General features: G+C 43.3%; 1 protein-coding gene across 3 annotated transcripts; it reads left to right on the top strand.

Moving 5' to 3' along the window:
- The first annotated feature begins 347 nt into the window (after window positions 1-347).
- LOC112254419 (scm-like with four MBT domains protein 1) lies at window positions 348-17478 on the top strand. Of its 3 annotated transcripts, none has more exons than XM_024426997.1 (22): window positions 348-440; window positions 783-847; window positions 3027-3084; window positions 3179-3273; window positions 3374-3617; window positions 3769-3857; window positions 4003-4249; window positions 10902-10999; window positions 11135-11236; window positions 11631-11793; window positions 11929-12011; window positions 12137-12263; window positions 12417-12530; window positions 12690-12732; window positions 12850-12917; window positions 13023-13162; window positions 13371-13480; window positions 13630-13805; window positions 14202-14380; window positions 14465-14686; window positions 16213-16341; window positions 16456-17478. In XM_024426997.1, exons 3-22 carry the CDS (start codon window positions 3060-3062, stop codon window positions 16594-16596), a joined length of 2595 nt encoding a protein of 864 aa, XP_024282765.1. In that variant the 5' UTR covers window positions 348-440; window positions 783-847; window positions 3027-3059; the 3' UTR covers window positions 16597-17478. The 3 variants fall into 3 exon arrangements, with proteins under 3 accessions (XP_024282765.1, XP_024282762.1, XP_024282764.1); XM_024426994.1 differs by having other exon boundaries at window positions 12119-12263; XM_024426996.2 differs by lacking the exon at window positions 783-847 and having other exon boundaries at window positions 352-440; window positions 12119-12263.
- The last annotated feature ends 9 nt before the right edge of the window (window positions 17479-17487 follow it).

Genomic DNA, 17487 nt, shown 5'->3' with positions numbered 1-17487 from the left:
ACAGTTTTGTGGAGAAAGAAATGCCATTCAACGAAAGTGGCTCGATTATATAGGCCAATGCAATCCATATTCTAGTTCAACGATTAACAAAGTGTTGAATCCATAAGGGAATTTGCCAAACGTAGGCTAAAGGTTCTTTCTCAATCAACGTTAAAGAAGATTAACATTATTAACATTATTAAACAACGTTAAAGAAAACATTGTTTTCTGTTTCTTTGCATCTGTTCATTCTGGTTATTTGATATTAGATTTTTATTGTGTTTGAAGGTGGAAGTCATATTTTTATTCTCAACGCCGACAATATCAGCTACTCTGGTTTAGAACGTAGATATAGGCGGCAGAACATGCGCAGTGGCAGTTTGTGCCATATTGGAATGAGGTCGTGAACGACTAGGCGGAAAGAGACGGCATCTAAAACCGACTTGAAAAACTATTTACTGGTAAGAATCAGATTTTGTGACCAAATACTCACATACAATATTTTGTTTATTAAGATCTTAATATGATATAATGTAATTTGGTGCTGTCTGCGTCTTTTTTCCCGTCTCTGAAAAAGATGACTCTGGCTCGGTCGAGTGCAAGCGCCCGTATTGCTTAGTATAGCCTATCGCTCAAGCCATGACGTTTCAGTAACTTGACTTGGTCACAGGCGTTTTTAGCATGTGCCGAATCAGCCGCATTCTACTGCGGTGCCGTTGGCTTCTGAACTGACCTATATGGCATAAACACAGAGAGGCTATGAAATACATGTTCTTTATTGCATTCGGTGTTCTTCTCTTTAGTGCACGTTCCAGTGTGAAAGTTGGATCATCGGCGCTCGTGCGTTCAAATTAATATCCATATTGCGGTAAGTAACCTTCTATCGAAATTCCCACAAATGTTGTTAATGTACTTAATCCATGTATTTAGTTGGATATCGCTCCTATATAATAACGGTTGCACAAGCTTGATGGACGTCTGCGGATGTATTTTATTTTACAAATAGCCTTGCCATTTTTATTTTTTATTTTGTTTTAAATTAAATTGTAGTTGATTGAATATGCCTAACAGATCAGGCCTAAATTATGCTATACACATTGATATTTCCACGTAGGCTACTCTAAGCACTAAACTGCCCATTTCTCTCCAGGTCCAACTTCCCAGTTATGCAACTTGAGTGATCGCGGCAACATTTTTTCAAATGACCTGCGGCATTAAACTGCAACATTGTTTCAATTGATGTGCATCTATAGCCTAAAATGCTACATTGTTTCTTCCACTTGCCAATGAAATAGCAATGCGAAGTGGGTTTTTTTGCGCAAAACTTTTATATTTACGTCTGCCATTGGTTAATTAAGTTGGAGCTATTTATGGTCAGGCTCTCCTATGGCCATTTACACGAAAATCCAGTTCAAAGAACAGTTTCAACACTGCAACAACACTGGGACAACAACAACAGTGGGACAACAACACTGCCCTCTGACGTGCAAGGGGCTCACGAACACCCCACTAACATTAGGCCCCTACTTGACATTGGCAACATGCAACCCTGAAATAATACAATCTCTCAAAGAAGAAGTAACCTATGTGAAGGCAAATTGCTGACAGAAAGGATTCATAAACAAATAGGCTACTATTATTGTAATTGTGTTACACTTGATGAAAATACTCCCAACAGTCTAACTTTATTCTTGACATAAACCCTTGTCATCAAGACTTCACTTTCATTTAAAGTACATTTCTCAAACCCTTGTGTGTTCAATCAATGCATTTATTTTGCTTGCATTTCCTGCCCAGTGATCACCCAGTGACTAAGAGGACTTGATTCAGTCAGCTGCATGTTAAAAATATGTTTGTTTTTGTGTATGCATTCTAGTTTCTCTTTCAGGGCGAGTCAGTGTATTTCTGCTGGGTCTATCTTTTGGTGGAGAGAGTCAGACTGGCAGGGAGCCTGGTGGTGTGTGTGGATACTGGGCAGGCCTCTTTCAAACCATAGGGGAAGTTGTTAGTCATCCTGTTCACTTTGGTGATGAACTGAGAGTTTGTTTAACTGAATTAGCTGTGAATTCCCAGAAATATCAGCATAATAAAATATTATTTAATCAACCCCCTCATCCTTCCCTTCTCAGCTTCATTCTAACTTGTCTATATCATATTACAATAAACTTGCTGACATTTTCAATCTTTATCAACAACTGTTAGAATACTTTTTTTTGTGATCATCGGGTATATTAGAATACACCTCAACAGTGAGGCGTGGCTGTTTGCAAATGGCTAAATGGCTCTGCTGCTCTTTTTTATCCTCCCTAGTGTGAGACGTCAGTATGACCTCCAGCACAATGAGGCCCTTTACACTGTCTGTGTGTGTCAGAAAATTCAGTCGGGCTTGGTTGGATAGCTCTGTGTGTGTACTCTGAGGGCGGCAGGGTCGTGGGTGAAAGGATGGGCTGATCCTGGGTCGCGATGTCCGTGCGGTGGTCAGAAGGACCCTGTCTGATGGCTGTCTACTTTAATAGAGACATCAGACTTGACAAAGACGGGCCTGACAGCCCTGCTGAATGGAGCAGCAGTGACCGAGCAGCTATCTTCTACATCCTATACACAAACCTCTCAGCTATTGTCATTTCCAATGCTCTCTCTCATGCCCGGTATATAAATGCCGTTTCTCTTTTGTGTTCAATTCTTTAATCTGCTTTGTTGTCACAGACTGGCTATAAGCCTACAGCTCAACTTTGGTTCAAAGTTATCGTGTCTTTAAGAGGCCTCACTCATGCTTTTAGAAACTTAGCTAGAAGGATCATTTGTATTTTCAAAACCCTTACCTAAATGTCCTCAGTTTCACTTCTCTCACACACACTAACTAAACTTTGTTTATGCTTTTGTTTGGCAATCCACATCAACTTTCACAAAAATAAATGTAATCACTGGACAAATTACATCTCTTTCACCAGCTGTACCACTTTTACCAACCACCTACTATTCTTACTTGCTCTCCTGATTTTGGCTGTCAAACACAAATAATAATCCAGCTCTCCTTTCTTCCCCAGAGCTTCTAGACTTGGCCTGTGGGAGGAGCTAACATGAGTCACGAGTCACTGGAATCTGGTGAGTAATTACATGGACCTCCAGCTTTGTTACTGGTGACGAGGGCTTTCTAACGTAACAAAATGAACTGAACTGGTGTATGTGTGTGTTGCAGATGAGGACTCGAGTCAGCACGTGTCTGACTTTAACTGGGATGAATATCTGGAGGAAAACGGGACCTTGTCTGTGCCCCACCATGCCTTCAAACACGTAAGTACTGAGACCGCTCACAATCCTCTCATAACCACACACAATACTCACACACTCTTGATCCCAAATCCACCTTGTAAGATATTTCAACATCCCCCAGGTGGACCAGGGCTTGCAGACAGGGCTGACTCCAGGTATGAAGCTGGAGGTGTGTGTGCGTTCAGAGCCTGACCAACCCTACTGGGTGGCCACCATCATCACCACCTGTGGCCAGCTGCTCCTCCTGCGCTACGAGGGTTACCACGATGACCGCCGCGCTGACTTCTGGTGTGACATCATGACGGCGGACCTCCACCCCCTGGGCTGGAGCCGGCAGCAGGGCAAGCCCATGAGACCCTCCGAGGGTAAGAGAACTAGGGCTGGGGAGGAAACTCAGTTGGACGGGTGTTGTTTTACAAGGGTTATTACAGTAAAATCTAAAATGTTGTTTTCTAAAAACATTTCTGAGGTTTCTTTCCATATTCTGTAATCGTGCCTCTCCATCGCCCTCCTCAGGTGTGAGAGAGAAGCAGCCAGACTGGGAGGGCATCCTGGAGAAAGCCCTGGCTGAGAAGTGCAGTGCACCTGCCAACCTGCTGGAAGTGGTAAGGGGATGCTCAGTTATAAACTGGAACAACTGGGAATGTATGACAGATAGGCAAGGGTTTTGATGTGTGTGTGTGTGTGTGTGTGTGTGTGTGTGTGTGTGTGTGTGTGTGTGTGTGTGTGTGTGTGTGTGTGTGGCCTCAGCGTCGTAAGGACCCAGTGGACCTGATGTCTCCAGGCTGCAGTGTGGAGCTGCAGGACAGTTTTGACCCTGGGGTGGTGTGGGGCGCTGAGGTGGAGGAGAATGTGGGTGGCAGGCTGAGACTACGCCTAGCAGGCGCAGAGGGGCTCCCTGAAACACACTCCACCCTCTGGCTCTACTACCTGCACCCCCGCCTTCACCCACCTGGCTGGGCCAAGGAGCATGGCTGCACCCTCAGGCCTCCTTTAGGTAAGCTGATCCTCTTTTCAAAAAGACCTTGGGGAAATTCAGTTTGAACCTTTTCATGTGTGTTCCACAAATCTCTAACGGTCGCCCCAACGTTTCTTTTATATGTGTGATGTCAGAATGCACTCACTGTTCCAAAATGGGATTGTTACACAACAGGACAGTGAACCCACACTGTCCTCAAACCAAGACACACTGCCTGCTATTTATCTATAGGCTATGTTTTAACTTATCAATTTCAAGTTATTTTCAAACAAGTTTTGTTTTCTATCAACAGTTTCAATTGAGGTGTGTTCCGCCCCCTTGTTAATTCACATAAGAAGTAGCCCATTTCACTGTTGTGGACCATTTATATTTGAGGCTTTATTGAGCTGGACAAACTTCTCTCTTCGAGGAGATCCCAAACACGTCCCAAGTGTTTCCCCAGATCAAATATGTAGACATTTGCAAATATGTAGACATATTATCCAGCTGGTGCCCACATCGCCTTAATATTAGTTTTCCTTACTAATAAAAACTTTGGACGTTTGCGTTCCTATCAAAGTAAGTGCCTTATTAAGTTATTATTATAGTTTCTTTATTGTGATGTCATTTCTACTGTAGCACACTGTACATACAGTTGGAAGTTTACATAGTCGTGACAAAGTTTTGGGAATGACACAAATATTAATTTTCACAAAGTCTGCTGCCTCAGTTTGTATGATTGCAATTTGCATATACTCCAGAATGTTATGAAGAGTGATCACATGAATTGAAATTAATTGAAAAGTCCCTCTTTGCCATGCAAATGAACTGAATCCCAAAAAACATTTCTACTGCATTTCAGCCCTGCCACAAATGGACCAGCTGACATCATGTCAGTGATTCTCTCGTTAACACAGGTATGAGTGTTGACGAGGACCAGGCTGGAGATCACTCTGTCATGCTGATTGAGTTTGAATAACAGACTGGAAGCTTCAAAGGAGGGTGGTGCTTGGAATCATTGTTATTCCTCTTTCAACCATGGTTACCATGAGGTAACCAGAGGCAGGTGGACAAACAATAAAACATGTGCCGTCATCATTGCTTTGCACAAAAAGGGCTTCACAGGCAAGGATATTGCTGCCAGTAAGATTGCACCTAAATCAACCATTTATCGGATCATCAAGAACTTCAAGGAGAGCGGTTCAATTGTTGTGAAGAAGGCTTCAGGGCACCCAAGAAAGTCCAGCAAGCGCCAGGACCATCTCCTAAAGTTGATTCAGCTGCTGGATCGGGGCACCCACCAGTACAGAGCTTGCTCAGGAATGGCAGCAGGCAGGTGTGAGTGCATCTGCACGCACAGTGAGGCGAAAACCTTTTGGAGGATGGCCTGGTGTCAAGAAGGGCAGCAAAGAAGCCACTTCTCTCCAGGAAAAACATCAGGGACAGACTGATATTCTGCAAAAGGTACAGGGATTGATTGCTGAGGACTGGGGTAAAGTCATTTTCTCTGAATCCCCTTTCCGATTGTTTGGGGCATCCGGAAAAAAGCTTGTCCGGAGAAGACGAAGTGAGCGCTACCATCAGTCCTGTGTCATGCCAACAGTAAAGCATCCTGAGACCATTCATGTGTGGGGTTGCTTCTCAGCCAAGGGAGTGGGCTCACTCCCAATTTTGCCTAAGAACACAGCCATGAATAAAGAATGGTACCAACACATCCTCCGAGAGCAACTTCTCCCAAACATCCAGGAACAGTTTGGTGACGAACAATGCCTTTTCCAGCATGATGGAGCACCTTGCCATAAGGCAAAAGTGATAACTAAGTGGCTCGGGGAACAAAACTTCAATATTTTGGGTCCATGGCCTCTCAACTCCCCAGACCTTAATCCCATTGAGAACTTGTGGTCAATCCTCAAGAGGCAGGTGGACAAACAATAACCCACAAATTCTGACAAACTCCAAGCATTGACTATGCAAGAATGGACTGCCATCAGGCAGGATGCCAGGGTGAATTGCAAGAGGTCTTGAAAAAGAAGGGTCGGCATTGCAAATATTGACTCTTTGCATCAACTTCATGTAATTGTCAATAAAAGCCTTTGACACTTATGAAATGCTTGTAATTATACTTCAGTATTCCATAGTAACGTCTGACAAAATATCTAAAGACACTGAAGCAGCAAACTTTGTGAAAATTAATATTTGTGTCATTCTCAAAACTTTTGGCCACGACTGTACACCTTAGCCAAATGCATTTAAACTAAGTTTTTCACAATTCCTGACATTTAATCCTAGTAAAAATTCCCTTTCTTAGGTCAGTAAGGATCACCACTTTATTTTAAGAATTTGAAATGTCAGAATAATAGTAGAGAGTGATTTATTTCATCACATTCCCAGTGGGTCAGAAGATGACATACTCAATTAGTATTTGGTAGCATTGCCTTTAAATTGTTTAACTTGGGTCAAATGTTTTGGGTAGCCTTCCACAAACCACTATAAGTTGGGTGAATTTTGGCCCATTCCTCCTGACAGAGCTGGTGTAACTGAGTCAGGTTTGTAGGCCTCCTTGCTCATACACGCTTTTTCAGTTCTACCCACAACTTTTATATGGGATTGAGGTCAGGACTTTGTGATGGCCACTCCAATACATTGACTTTGTTGTCCTTAAGCCATTTTGCCACAACTTTGGAAGTATGCTTGGGGTCTTTGTCCATTTGGAAGACCCATTTGTGACCAAGCTTTAACTTCCTGACATATCTTGAGATGTTGCTTCAATATATCCATAGAATTTTCCTACCTCATGATGCCATCTATTTTGTGAAGTGCACCAGTCCCTCCTTCAGCAAAGCACCCCCACAACATGATGCTGCCACCCCTGTGCTTCACGGTTGGGATGGTGTTCTTCAGCTCACAAACCTCCCCCTTTTTGCTCCAAACATAACGATGGTCATTATGGCCATATTTTTGTTTCATTAGACCAGAGGACAAAAAGTACGATCTTTGTCCCCATGTGCAGTTGCAAACCGTAGTCTGGCTTTATGGCGGTTTTTGAGAAGTGGCTTCTTCCTTGCTGAGCGGCCTTTCAGGTCATGTCGATATAGGACTCGTTTTACTGTTGATATAGATACTTTTGTACCTGTTTCCTCCAGTATCTACACAAGGTCCTTTGCTGTTGTTCTGGGATTGATTTGCACTTTTTGCAAAGTATCTCTTGGAGACAGAACATGTCTCCTTCCTGAGCGGTATTATGGCTGCGTGGTCCCATGTTGTTTATACTTGCATATTTTTGTTTGTACAGATGAACGTGGTACCTTCAGGCATTTGGAAATTGCTCCCAAGGATGAACCAGACTTGTGGAGGTCTCCAATTCTTTTTCTGAGGCCTTGGCTGATTTCTTTTTGATTCAAATTATGTCAATTAGCCTATCAGAAGCTTCTAACGCCATGACATCATTTTCTGGAAATTTCCAAGCTGTTTAAAGGCACAGTCAACTTAGTGTATGTAAACTTCTAATCCACTGGAATTGTGATACAGTGAATTATAAGTTAAGTAAATCTGTCTGTTAACAATTGTCGGAAAAGTACTTGTGTCATGCACAAAGTAGATGTCCTAACCGACTTGCCAAAACTATAGTTTGTTAACAAGAAATTTGTGGAGTGGTTGAAAAACGAGTTTTAATGACTCCATCCTAAGTGTATGCAAACTTCCGACTTCAACTGTATATATGGAGCATAATATATTTACTGTTTTATTCACATTTTCAAGTACTTTTGACAAATCATGCATTCTGATTCTTGCATAGATTATAATGGACAGATACACTATATTTATAAAATCATATGGACACCCCTTCAAGTAAGTGTATTTGGCTATTGCAAACACACCCGTTGCTGACAGATGTAAGAAATTGAGCATATAGCCAAGCAATCTCCGTACACAAACATTGGCAGTAGAATGACCTTCCTAAAGAGCTCATTGACTTTCAACATGGCACCATCATAAGATGCCACCTTTCTAACAAATCACTTCGTCAAATTGTTGCCCCGGTCAACTGTAAGTCCTGTTATTGTGAAGTGGAAACGTCTAGGAGCAACAACAGCAGAGAACGGGACCACTGAGTGCTGAAGCGTGTAGTGCAAAAAAATAGTCTGTCGTTCGTCGGGAGCTTCATTAAATGGGTTTCCGTGGCCAAGCAGCCTCACACAAGCCTAAGATCACCTTGCGTAATGCCAAGTGTTGGCTGGAGTGGTGTTAAGCTCGTAGCCATTGGCGTCTGGAGCAGTGGAAACGCATTCTCTGGAGTGAATCACACTTCACCATCTGTCAGTCCGACGGATGAATCTGGGTTTGGCAGATGCCGAGAACGCTACCTGCCCTAATGCATAGTGCCAACTGTAAAATGTGGTGGAGGAGGAATAATGGTCTGGGGCTATTTTTCGTGGTTTGGGCTAGGCCCCTTAGTTCCAGTGAAGGGAAGTCTTAACGCTACAGCATACAATGACATTCTAGACGATTCTGTGCTTCCAACTTTGTGGCAACAGTTTGAGGAAGGCCATTTCTTGTTTCAGAATGACAATGCGAGGTCCATACAGAAATGGTTTATTGAGATGATAGGTGTGGAAGAACTTGACTGGCTGCACAGGGCCCTGACCTCAACCCCATCGAACACCTGTGTTCGACCTCACTAATGCTCTTGTGGCTGAATGGAAGCAAGTTCCCGCAGCAATGTTCCAACATCTAGTGGAAAGCCTTCCCAGAAGAGTAGAGGCTGCAAAGGGGGGACCAATTCCATATTAATGCCCATGATTTTGGAATGAGATGTTCGATGAGCAGGTGTCCGCTTACTTTTGGTCATGTAGTGTATGGCGTGTAAAATACTTTTTGGAAAGTTGTACTGATTATGATGAGCGAATGCCAGCTATGTGTGGCGCCATGTTTGTTGACATCATATAAAGCTTTCTGGTTGTCACGTAAATATCTGACCAAAGATGTTATAACAAAACAAGGTAAAGGGATGGTTCACTCAACTGACTTCGATTGTAACTATCGTTACTCCAGGTTGCTAGCTCAGACCCCCCCACCCTTTCCAGGGTTTTTTATTTTTATTTAGCGTATAATCTTCTCCTGTGTTTGCCCCCCCCGAATATTGATAAATCCCCCATCACAGTAATATTTCCTGCATCATATCCCCCACAATACCTTACCCCATTTCTACCCCTTATTGACTTGAAATCCCCCCCACACACACACACAAACCATCTGTTGTCGAAATTCTTACGCAGGGGCACTCAAAGTCAATCTTAAATGAATCATTGTTTATTTGTCAGCGTGCTGGAGGGGTTCCAACCACCTCAATGCACCATAGTACACATGTCAATCAGGAGCTCTCCTTGGGCAGACCCAGCAGTTGTCTTTTATATATGACTATACACAGACAAGTTATATTTACAAGATTTAGCATAATTAATTAATCATTACCGTTTTGTTTCATTCATGTGACCAACCAATACTGTTTCATAACATGGAACAGACCAATACCTCACAAGGCTTCTCTCTAAACTGAGACCTTAACTGAGATATCTTTAGTTCGTTCTCGAAACAACATCTGGGCGTACTGCCAAATTGCAGCTACTGATAAATGAGGATTTGTACAGTCAGCCACTTGCATGAACACAGAAATTGGCTTATCGAACAGCACATGAATAGAACACAGAAATGAGTTATAAGAAAATCACAAACATTAAAATTCCCATTACACATCCTAAAATGGTTTTAACTAAATCTGGCAACCCTGTTTAGCTTTCACACTATGGTTAGGCTAGGCAGGAGGCTTTTATTTGGTGGTGGTGATCTGTGAGTTGATAACATTTTATTTGCTATGTGATTTGTCAAACACTGTAAATGACTTGTCATGTCATGTACTCCGGTTCTTGTATACGCTGTAACAAGTACATCGAAGATTTGTAATATGCTGAAAAGTGGCCAAACAAAGTTCATGTTTTTTAGACAATGGACGCAGCCATCTTTGACTTTGACTTTGTTTATTTGTGTCTTATAGTGAATGTCATTCTGGGATTAGGGAGTTTTCACTTGTCAAGCATAAACAAACATGGCTGCCATCAAAAATAATTTACCTGCTGTTATCTTAGCTGACGTACATGTCTTTTCTAAACAATATTACATTTCTCCCTTGTGCTCACCAGAGATGTGGTACATTGCAAACAAGTCTAGCAGTTAGGTTGCTAACTTATGTTAAAAAAAAAAATCTCAGCACAACCTATTATTTAGACTGGTTTATGGAATGAGTTTGGCTGTGGATGTGTTCCGTGTGATGCTTGGATGACGAACTTTGCGTTTTATCTTTTACAATAAAAGGTGAAATTGAGGAATAAAGTTGTGAATACCTTTTTTATTTCCTATCAGTACATAACAACATTGTGTTTCAGACAGCAATGCTGTTTAGACATGTTGGTTGCATCCTGCGTTCTGTTGCTACTTGCTATTTGTGATGGTAAGCTGCAGGGACCACTCAACAATGATCACAAATATGTGATCTTATGCATCAAAGGGCTAAGATGCAAACATAATTCATGAATAAATCGGAGGTTGCGGTTTTTACTGTTTTAACGTGATAATTTGTGTGTGTGTGTGTGTGTGTGTGTGTGTGTGTGTGTGTGTGTGTGCTTGCTTGTTTCAGCCCTGGTCGCCCTGCACACAGAAGAGAAGTGGGAGGAGGTCAGACAGAGGATGATTGATCAGCCTCATGATGAAGCCCTCTCTGAGGAGTTCTATAAGGTGATGGCACTACCAAGCATTATTTACTAACATTACAAGGGTCTGTGCAATATTAATATAATAAGCCATCACTGTGTGGTGTGTGTGTGTGTGTGTGTGTGTGTGTGTGTGTGCGTGCGTGCGTGCGTGCATCAGGACCGGCCTGTCATCGCTGCCCACTGCTTCACTGAGGGGATGAAACTGGAGGCTGTTGACCCTGCATCCCCATTCTGCATCAGTCCTGCCACCGTTACCAAGGTAACAACCTCTTTACTGTCCCCCTCTCACCTCAGGCTCCTGGATTTGTCTGAATGCGTCCTTCCCAGGCCAAAATGAATGACTAGGTTGGATGATGGCAGTACAGTAATGAAGGTACTCCACCCAACAGTTTCCACCACATCGTTGCTGCCTATTCAGTCCACTCAGATCAGTGTTCACCTCAGGGCTAGGAGAGTAAAGATGAATCCTGACATAGTACCCATATAAACTCTGGGAGTCTATCCACTCCATGCGGAAGTGGGTAGTCAGTGAGATACAGTATGGTGGTGTATGAGGCTAGCTTTGGGTGTGATATGGTCATGGAGGAAGGGTAGGGTAACTACTGCATAGAGCCAACATGAGTATGATGTCATAACCTACCTCTTCTCTTCAGGTGTTCAGTGACCAGTACTTCCTGGTAAAGATGGACAATCTCTGTGGTGATGATTTGGTGTCAGAAGGCAGTGGGAAGTCCTTCCTGTGTCACAGGGACAGTCCTGGGATCTTTCCCGCCCAGTGGAGCCTGAAGAACGGTCTCCCGCTCAGCCCCCCTCCAGGTGGGGAAACACTAGTAACATTTACAGAACTACTTTTAAAACTGTGCTCAACTTTTTTTTTTAAACGTTAAGCTAATTGTATTTCTCTCTCTCTGTCTCTCTCTCTGTCTCTCTCTCTCTCTCTGTGTTGTGTAGGGTACCAGGGGCAGGACTTTGACTGGGCAGACTACCTGAAACAGAGTGAGGCCGAGGCAGCACCACAACACTGTTTCCCCACAGTGAGTCATGCGCTGTCTGACAAACGGCCTCATAGAACAATGCATGTTATAACATGAGTGTATAGCATGGATGAACAGGGGCAATTAATAATCTCTCTCTCCTGAAGTCTCTCTGTCTGTCTCAGGAACAGTCCGATCACAGCTTTAAAGAGGCCATGAAACTGGAAGCGGTCAACCCACTCTCACCTGAGCACATTCATGTGGCATCAGTAATCAAGGTTAAAGGGCAACATATCTGGCTTGGCCTGGAAGGTGAGAACCCGTTGCTACGCCTCATATCTGGGCCCTGCGTTTTTAAAGCTTAGTTTGAGACCATTTAAGTGTGAGCTTGTTCACAATGATGGTATTGATATTAGATCACTAATAAGTTGTGTGATTAAATCATTTGTGTCCCTGTGTGTCCAGGGCTGAAACAGGCTATGCCAGAGCTTATAGCTCATGTGGACTCATTGGACATCTTTCCTGTCAGCTGGTGTGAGACCAACGGTTACCCTTTGCTGTACCCCATCAAGCCCGAAGGTGGGCGTCCCAAAATAGGATCCCTCTGTGTTCCTCTCTCTAATCTGAAGGGGTGCCATGCCACAATATGCATGGAATTGTTAATATTGCAGTCACAATATTTGACAGTATTGTGTATAGTTTCAGTAGTTTTCATGTTGATTATACATTGTCTTACAGTTGAGAAGCAGAGGAGGATTGCTGTGGTGCAGCCTGAGAAACAGTAAGTAGGCCTATGGGAAAGGAAGGACTCTTATCATTGGCTGTTTGTCCACTTTTGATTGGTTAATATTCCAGTCCCGTGCACTTTGACCACTAACCTGTATCTTTGTCCCTAAAGCCGAGCTCCACCCAAATCCGCAACACCTGATGCACTCAAGCAGCAGATGACCAGCCAATCAGAGACTGGTGAGTGTTCTCTTTCTCATCTAGACATCCCAGACAAATACATTAGGATTGTTTCTGAGGTGAGGCACAGCTATTACATTGTGTGTGTGATGTTTTTTTGTACAGGACAGGGGAACGGGAAGTACTGCTGTCCTAAGATCTACTTCAACCACCGCTGCTTTTCTGGCCCCTACCTGAACAAGGGCCGCATCGCTGAGCTGCCCCAGTGTGTCGGCCCTGGCAACTGTGTCCTGGTGCTCAAAGAGGTGAGGAGCACCCGAGTGGGATCGGAAAACCATACTACACAATATTATAACTATATTACAATATACTCAAAAGTAAACTACTCAATTCTTCTAGAAACTGATTAGTAATAGAGCACAATTGTACTATCCCTAAAGATCACTCCCCACTTTGAATAGTATCCATGCTAATCCGTTCACGTCTCTCTCCGTCTCCCTGTGTCCTGTCCAGGTGTTGACTCTGCTGATCAACTCTGCCTATAAGCCCAGCCGGGTGCTCAGGGAGCTGCAGCTGGACCAGGAGAACCGCTGGCACGGCCATGGAGAGACGCTCAAAGCCAAGTGAGGAACGCATTCTCTGTCATTAACATCATTACGTTTGTAACTTTTCTGCTCCTATTTGTGCTTGAGTTGATTTTATTAAAGTGTGTACTGGACCTGGCTAAGCAGTCCTAGCTTTGCAAACCTGAGGATCTATTTTTGGCCGGCAGGTACAAGGGAAAGAGTTACCGGGCTACGGTGGATATAGTGCGTACAGCAGACTGCGTGGCTGAGTTTTGTAGAAAGACCTGCATGAAGCTGGAGTGTTGCCCAAACCTGTTTGGACCTCGCATGGTTCTGGAGCGCTGCTCAGAGAACTGTTCTGTTCTCACCAAGACCAAATACAGTACGTGTCACCGGTGTTTGACTTGAACTGTAATAGGTGCCGGTACTCATTTTGGGTGCTTTTACTGTTTATGTTTAGATGCAGGGACTCCACAATACTTTTGAGTTAATATTCTATAAGAGGGACAGGAGCTCAAGCAGTAGAACATTTGACGTGCCGTACTCTGGTGAGCCCCTGCCCTAATCAATCACTCTAGATCTAATGCATATCTGTGAAAACAGGTATTAAAATAGCTGGTGTTATTGAGATCAAGCTGATATGCAGGTGGGAAAAATCTAAGGGAACCAGTGTCTGTTTTTATGTGTACTTAGATGAATAAACAATATTGATTGTAAAGTATTGGATTCATAATGCTCAGGAGGACAAAGATTGTAATATTGATTTTTTTTTCTACAGCTTATTACTATGGTAAGAAGAAGAGTAGGCGAGTGGGCCGCCCACCAGGGGGGCACTCTAACCTGGAAGGGGGGGTGAAGAGGAGAGGTAGGAGGAGGAAGAGGAGGAAGCAACTCTTCGTCCATAAGAAGAGACGCTCCTCAGCCTCACTGGACAACACACCTGCCGGTTCACCACAGGTAACACACACACACACACACACACATACATATCTCTATATATCCAGACATCTTTAAACTGAACCATCCCTTTCTCTAACCCAGGGGAGTGGAGAGGAGGAGGATCTGGATGATGAGGACTCTCTGAGTGACGATACTGGCTCTGAACTCCAGGATGATCAGGACGATTCAGAATATTCCATTGGGAAGTCACAGCCACCCACCCCGTCCCCTTCTCCTCCTGCAACGCCCCGGCCAACCCGAAAGCGCAGGAAACCTCACTCCCCATCCTACTCTGATGATGAGAACCACCCACCTTCACCAAAGGTAAACTACTGTTGTATCATTTGATTTACACAACATGCCTACCACTTTGAAGATGAAAAAAATAATAATTGTGAAACGAACAAGAAATAAATTTAAAAAACTTCACCCCCCCCCAGCCACCTTTTGCAGCAATTACAGCTGCAAGTCTCTTGGGGTATGTCTCTATAAGTTTGGCACATCTAGCCACTGGGATTTTTGCCCATTCTTTAAGGCAAAACTGCTCCAGCTCCAAATTGGATGGGTTCCACTGGTGAACAGCAGTCTTTAAGTCAAACCACAGATTCTCAATTGGATTGAGGTCTGGGCTTTGACTAGGCCATTCCAAGACATTTAAATGTTTCCCCTTAAACCACTTGAGTGTTGCTTTAGCAGTATGCTTAGGGTCATTGTCCTGCTGGAAGGTGAACCTCCATCCCAGTCTCAAAACTCTGGAAGACTGAAACAGGTTTCCCTCAAGGATTTCCCTGTATTTAGCGCCATCCATCATTCCTTCAATTCTGACCAGTTTCCCAGTCCCTGCCGATGGAAAAAGATCCCCACAGCATGATGCTGCCATGACCATCACTGTGGGGATGGTGTTCTCTCGGGGTGACGAGGTGTTGGGTTTGCGCCAGACAGTGTTTTCCTTGATGGCCACAAAGCACCATTTTAGTCTCATCTGGCCAGAGTACTTTCCATATGTTTGGGGAGTCTCCCACATGCCTTTTGGCGAACACCAAACATGTTTGCTTATTCTTTTCTTTAAGCAATGGCTTTTTTCTGGCCACTCTTCCGTAAAGCCCAGCTCTGTGGAGTGCACGGCTTAAAGTGGTCCTATGGACAGATACTCCAATCTCCGCTGTGGAGCTTTGCAGCTCCTTCGGGGTTATTTTATTTGCCTCTCTGATTAATGCCCTCCTTGCCTGGTCTGTGAGTTTTGGTGGGCGGCCCTCTCTTGGCAGGTTTGTTAGTAATGGATTTAATGGTGCTCCGTGGAATGTTCAAAGTTTCTGATATTTTTAAAAAACCCAACCCTGATCTGTACTTCCCCACAACTTTGTCCCTGACCTGTTTGGAGCGCTCCTTGGTCTTCATGGTGCTGCTTGCTTGGTGGTACCCCTTGCTTAGTGGTGTTGCAGACTCTGAGGCCTTTCAGAACAGGTGTATATATATACTCGGATCATGTGACACTTAGATTGCACACAGGTGGACTTTATTAACTAATTATGTGACTTCTGAAGGTAATTGGTTGCACCAGATCTTATTTAGGGGCTTCATAGTAAAGGGGGTGAATACTGCACGCACCACTTTTCTGTTTTTTATTTTTTTTAAACATGTTATTTTTTCACAATTTTGTGAAATCCAAATAAAAAAACATTTAAATGACATGTTTTAATGCAACAAAATAGGAAAAACACCAAGGGGGATGAACACTTTTGCAAGGCACTGTTTATACAGTACGTTGTATTGTCCAGACTTTGTTGTCCCTTTTCAAGTTAAAAAAACATAATTAACTGCATCTTTGTGTCTTGCATGTTGTTTTGCAGCGCTCAAGAAGTGAGGCTCCCCAGAAGCTGTGTTTGGACACCAGTCCCCTAGAGTGGAGTGTGACTGATGTGGTGCGTTTCATCAGGACCACCGACTGTGCTCCCCTGGCTCGCATTTTCCTGGATCAGGTAATAATTACACACACACACGATAATTATCTTTACTGTATAACTGTGTGTACACTGTGGCCTACATCCATGACCATTGTTGTCATACCCCATGACCGTGCTTGTGTTTTTCAGGAGATTGATGGACAGGCTCTGCTCCTTCTCAACCTGCCCACGGTGCAGGAGTGTATGGACCTGAAACTGGGACCAGCCATAAAGCTGTGTCACCATATCGAAAGGGTCAAACTGGCATTCTACCAGCAATTTGCTACGTAGCTGAGGGTTCTAAAATAAGAGAAACTTTACATAGTCAGTAACCTGAAATGATTCCATAACTGATCTACCACTGGACATCCTTTGGACCCTGCACCCAGGCCCAGCACAACAGCAGCAGCAGTCAGGCATGGATATCAGATGATTCAAGACTTGCATTGTTTCTTTGCAATTTCTACTGTATGGTCAGAGAGGGGTTTACCCCGCTTTATTCTAGGCAAAGACAGCTCACATGGATATTCATATTCAGGTTTGTCACCCACAGTCTCAAAATGACTCCTGGTTTCATTTGATCAACATGCAAGCATGGACAATGCAAGGTTCTAAGCACAAAAGACAAATAAACCACTGTACTATATTGTGGTATGCAAAGTGTGTCTAACAGGGTGTATGTGTGTATAGTGTACATATTTAAAAGCTATTCTAGTACAACAGGGTGATTAATGGTTATAGCTTGATTTTCTACAAAACATATTTGCTTTGTTAGTATTTGTGAAGGCCTTCATTCAAAACAGCCTTTTTGTTTTCTCTGAAAATGATTTGAACTTATAATCATATTGAAGACATTAGGGCCTGTGGTAAAAACATTTAGGATTGAGGTGTTTTTGGAGCAGAAATCAGTTACATTTGATAGTTTTACCTTTTTCCTACAACCCTCGGTAGATTACTGGGTATTGTGTGGTATTTTATTTTCGTTAGCCAACTAACTCTTTGCTGTGTTTTTAGTTTCCCTCGTTTACCCGGCTCTGCCACTGAGATCAAATATATTTTACAGGAGATACAATTGATTAATTTGACTGTATATGTTTGTGGAATATGATATTTAAGAGAATATGGAATAAAAGCCTGAATCTCTTCCCCTTGAGATTCACGATCTTTCCTACACTTCCCATG

Source organism: Oncorhynchus tshawytscha, linkage group LG07 (genome assembly GCF_018296145.1).
Source record: "Oncorhynchus tshawytscha isolate Ot180627B linkage group LG07, Otsh_v2.0, whole genome shotgun sequence".
In the NCBI taxonomy this organism is placed as follows: domain Eukaryota; kingdom Metazoa; phylum Chordata; class Actinopteri; order Salmoniformes; family Salmonidae; genus Oncorhynchus; species Oncorhynchus tshawytscha.
This window is presented reverse-complemented; position numbering and strand designations above follow the sequence as displayed.

Coding starts and splice junctions, on each gene's coding strand:
- LOC112254419 (XM_024426994.1), top strand. CDS start 3,060: ATGAGTCACGAGTCACTGGAATCTG. Junction 3,085..3,178: donor TCACGAGTCACTGGAATCTG/GTGAGTAATTAC, acceptor TGTGTGTTGCAG/ATGAGGACTCGAGTCAGCAC. Junction 3,274..3,373: donor CCCACCATGCCTTCAAACAC/GTAAGTACTGAG, acceptor AACATCCCCCAG/GTGGACCAGGGCTTGCAGAC.